Raw genomic sequence first — 4,651 nt, 5'->3', positions numbered from 1 at the left:
AGTGAATATGAGATTGAAGAGTAATGGAGTTATGAATGAATCAAAACTTTGCAGGAAGTGTCTCTAAAAAATCAATGGAAGAAGGAAGAAGACAACACGTACTAAATGAATAAAAATACATTTGAAGACAACACTAAAAAATGATTAAAAGTACATTTGAAGGGCTACAAAAATTGATGTATAAATTACACATAGATAATTATATAGGATTTGGATTAATTGTCACATACGTTGGTGATTGTATTAACAATATTGCAATGTTTAATGGCTATAAAGAGAATTCAAATCAAACAAATTTTTCAATAACTAGAAAAGAGGAATTTTTTATTAAGGACCATTTCTCAATTTCATTGAACCTCTCTTTTTTTTTTCAAAAGAAATTTCATTGAACTTGAGAGCTAGAGAATCTAATTATAATAGGCATAGAAGAAAAAGAAGCGAGACTTCTCATTAACCATTAATTTAGTGGAATTGACCCATATTGCACTTATTCTTTTTACTTCATTGCTATCCATATATTAACTCGTGGTGGGAAATAATATGTATTTTAAATTTTTCCTTTGGGTGACAATTGCTTGAAGTGTACGCAACATCCACCAAATCAGAGGATACGTGTACTCCTGGATATTCAAAATCCACGAGCACACGCACCGGCACTGCCACGCCGTAACAAAATAATTGGTGCATATTTAATCTAACCAAATAATCATTCAATATAAAATAATATTCAAGCATATGAATATCAATTACTTAGTCGGCATGCTTTATCTAAATCTAAAGTTCAAAAAAAGAAATGCTTTATCTAAATCTAAATGATATAAAATCCGAGATCCCATTTGACATAAAGCTATCATATTCTAGTACTCAATTCTAATGAAGTTGCTTACGCGCGGGTTATGTGAATTTAAAATTTCAAAATTAGATAATATAACAAATAAAATATAACAGAAAATTGTAACAAACTATTATCTCAATTTGAATTCTTTTCATAAAAAAAATTGAATTAGATTTTTTTAAAATATTATATATTTGTATTAGATTAAATTATTTATCATATTTCCCGAAAAATAGCTTAAGTGATTGAGGATATATGAGTTGGAGAGGGGAAAATAAAGATATCGATTTTTAAATAGTGTAATTTATCTTTCTGAGATAAAAAAAGTAAGATTTTTTTCTTCTTATGTCAGAAATAACATGCAACATATCATAAATAGGTGGTCACACATGTCATAAATAAAAAATAAATCAAATTAGATTCATTTTAAATTTCATAAAATTTAAGGATTGACAATAATATCTAAAAGAGAATCTATAAAATTTGGATAGCAAAAGATAATTATCTTAATTTAGAATTAACTTATAGTACTACTTTAATTACTAGGGGCTTATTCTCCTCATTTCATACACGGAAGCGTGGCGAACCCAAGCTCTTATTGACAAATTTATCCTTTCCGCAGATTCGAAGAATCCACGGACTATATAGTAATCCAAGGGTAACATAGTCTTTTCAACCATTCCACAGTGACTAGTGCGTCTTTTATAACTACCCCGCGAAAACGCGCTATTCAGTTCATTCATTCATTCTCTTCAACGAAAAGCAAACCCTAATTCGCTCCAAGAAACCCCCAAATTGAAATCCCTAATTCGTATAAACCTAGTTAATCTCTGTCCTCTGCTACTGCTGCTGATTGAAGTCGAAGAAGAAGAAGAAGAAGATGGTGGTGGAAACGGAACTCATCTGTCAACAACAGACCATTCCCGTTTTGGATGTTAAGTATCACCTTCACGTCGCGCAAGAACACGCTCTCAAGGTTGAGGTTTCACCTTCCTCCAATGCCGGTATTCCAGTCTTTAGCCATGTCAAGGCTTCCTCCGATTTGGGTTCTGCTGAAACGCCGCGTTTTGAATCGGTATGTTTCGTTTTCCAGTTTTCCCCCTTTTTTGTGAATTGGGGTTTTTGCTGTTTGTGTTTGAATTTAGATTCTTTCTCAAAAATTCATTTCTGGGTTGCGATTTTTTTTCTTATTCGGTGGAAAAAAATGGAACTTGGCCTTGTCGGTTGTTGTCTCTTGGGTTTGAAGCGGTGGGGTTTTGGGATAATTGTGTGTTGATCGGTGTGGATTCATCTGTGAATGATATGAACTGGGTTTGATGATTTTGAATGTGATCTTTTTTTTTGCTGTTAGAGATTTGGGGATGAATAGATTCTACTATGGTGTGGTTACTGGGGTTTTGCAATCTAGCTTTTTGAATTGAGTGTTTCCATAATTTGTTTATTTGTTTGATCAGATTCTTCTTGTTGTGGTGATCTGATTTTTGTTTTCTTCTGTATATTACAGGCTGTGAGTTGCACTGCTCCGGCGGCTATGAAGTTTACCCCAAAAGTTCGTTCTGGTAGCTGTACTGATATTGGACCGAGGGGGTCTATGGATGATGAGCACATTCAAATAGATGATCTAGCTGCCCATCTTGGATTTGTGTTCAAGTATGCTATACCGAGTGCTTTTTATGCGGTTTTTGATGGTCATGGAGGGCCTGATGCAGCTGCTTTTGTTAAGGAGAATGCTATGAGATTGTTTTTTGAAGATGCTGATATGTTACAATCATATGATGCTGATGCGGTTTCTCTGAAGAGGTTGGAAGATTCTCATCGGAGAGCTTTTTTAGTTGCAGATCATGCCTTGGCTGATGAAAAGTGTGTTAGCAGTTCCTGCGGGACAACAGCGTTAACTGCACTTATACTTGGAAGGCATTTGCTGGTTGCGAACGCTGGTGATTGTCGAGCTGTTCTTTGTCGGCGAGGAGTTGCTGTTCAGATGACTGAAGACCACAGACCTAGTTATTTACCTGAACGCAGGAGAGTGGAGGAGTTAGGTGGTTTTATTGATGATGGGTATCTCAATGGCTATCTTTCAGTCACTCGTGCCCTTGGGGATTGGGACTTGAAACTTCCACTTGGTTCTGCGTCGCCTCTTATTGCTGAGCCAGATGTTAAAGTGGCCACATTGACAGAGGATGATGAGTTTTTGATCATTGGGTGTGATGGGATCTGGGATGTAATGTCATGCCAGGATGCAGTTAGTCTTGTACGGCGTGGATTAAGGAGGCATGATGACCCACAGCAATGTGCCAGAGAGCTAGTCAAGGAAGCATTGCGCCTACACACATCAGATAATCTCACTGTGATTGTTATTTGCTTGTCATCTGTTGAAACCATTGTTGAATCATGTCCACCACAAAGGCGAAGATTCAGAGCTTGCTCTCTGTCTGAAGAGGCCCGAAATAGATTGAGGAGTTTGCTAGAGGGAAACTGAATGTAAATACAGTTCTCATGATTCACTATTGTTCCTTTCATAAAAAAATTGATTCATGTTTGTAGGCTGTTGTTGAGTTAGAGGAAAGCAGCTAGCTAGCATAGAAAAAATGTTCCTTTCGTAGAAAAATTGATTCATGTTTATAGGCTGTTGTTGAGTTAGAGAAAAGCAGCTAGCAGTTTTGTAGGTATAGACGATAGTTGATGAGGGCTGGGTGGTTTAGACCTATTTAAGTGAGGTGCTTTCTGTGTTATTTGGATGGTTTTGAGAGAAATGTATCTAGCTAATTTTGGCGGGAACCGTGGTGAATTGATTTCTGATTGTTAATCTGTAAATATACTTCTCACTATTTAGGTATACTCTAGCTCTTTGTTTGATTCATGGGATGAGAAACTTGACAATAAATGTTCTATGGTTTCATGCTTATAAAAATGAAGCTTTCAAACCACCTTTCTCCACCCTCACTGTCCAGATCCTACAAATGTACCAGGTGTTTCTGCGAAAAGATGTTCTAATAACATTATGATTTACTGCTGGTTGTCTGGTTGTGATGATTAAGCTTCAATTTCACAAGACTCATATATATTGAGTTCTTACTTATTTGGAAAATAAGCAAAGCCAATCAAGTGTTCTGCTATAAGTGGTAGAATGTGGTACCTAAGATGTTGATCTTTTAATCATTGACTAATGGTTTTTACGGACTATCCTCTGCTAATAGCTGTGTTGTTGTAGCTATAGTGTCCTTGATAGTGAAGTTGGTGTTTCATTTGGAATATTGGCCTCAGATGATATACCTGACTTAGACCCTAATCCATCTTTGCTCGCTAACAATCACTGTTTATCCGTCCAAAACAAGGTCTTCCTCAACCCAAATTTCGGACCCAAGTGAACAACAAAGGTCAAATACCGATCTGTCTTTCCACGATCGTGAGCTTGACCTCGTAATGATTGGCAAAGACCTTCTCTTACAACTTAAATTGCCACCGTCATTCAAGAAGCAACCTACTACCAATAGAATCACAACTACCCAACAATGTCAATATCCAAACCCTAAACTATGTGTTAAGCTAAAAATTACGAGTACTACGACTCTCGACACCATGGTGCAAAGGTGGGTTCTCGACAGAAAGGGTTATGGCGAAACCGGCAACTCAGCACACGGTGTCCCTCAAAGTCAAGTTAGTGAGAGCTATATCTCGACAAACTCAGCAGATGAAGAAATCTCGATCATCTTAATGGAAGAGGCAGTTACCGAGTAACAAGCAACTACAAGCACGTGCATATACCCACGATGCCACGAATAGCAACGGTTGCCCACGACTCAGAACCATCCACGT

At 37.0% G+C, this 4,651-nt stretch overlaps 1 protein-coding gene across 1 annotated transcript; it reads left to right on the top strand.

The window, feature by feature from the left end:
* Positions 1 to 1,564: 1,564 nt before the first annotated feature.
* On the top strand, positions 1,565 to 3,759 carry LOC130724033 (probable protein phosphatase 2C 13). Its single transcript, XM_057575193.1, has 2 exons — positions 1,565 to 1,910; positions 2,340 to 3,759. Exons 1-2 carry the CDS (start codon positions 1,716 to 1,718, stop codon positions 3,312 to 3,314), a joined length of 1,170 nt encoding a protein of 389 aa, XP_057431176.1. The 5' UTR covers positions 1,565 to 1,715; the 3' UTR covers positions 3,315 to 3,759.
* The last annotated feature ends 892 nt before the right edge of the window (positions 3,760 to 4,651 follow it).

The sequence above is a fragment of the Lotus japonicus genome, chromosome 6 (genome assembly GCF_012489685.1).
Source record: "Lotus japonicus ecotype B-129 chromosome 6, LjGifu_v1.2".
Classification (NCBI taxonomy): domain Eukaryota; kingdom Viridiplantae; phylum Streptophyta; class Magnoliopsida; order Fabales; family Fabaceae; genus Lotus; species Lotus japonicus.
Note: the sequence above shows the minus strand (reverse complement) of the source record. Positions and strands in the feature narration are given on the sequence as shown.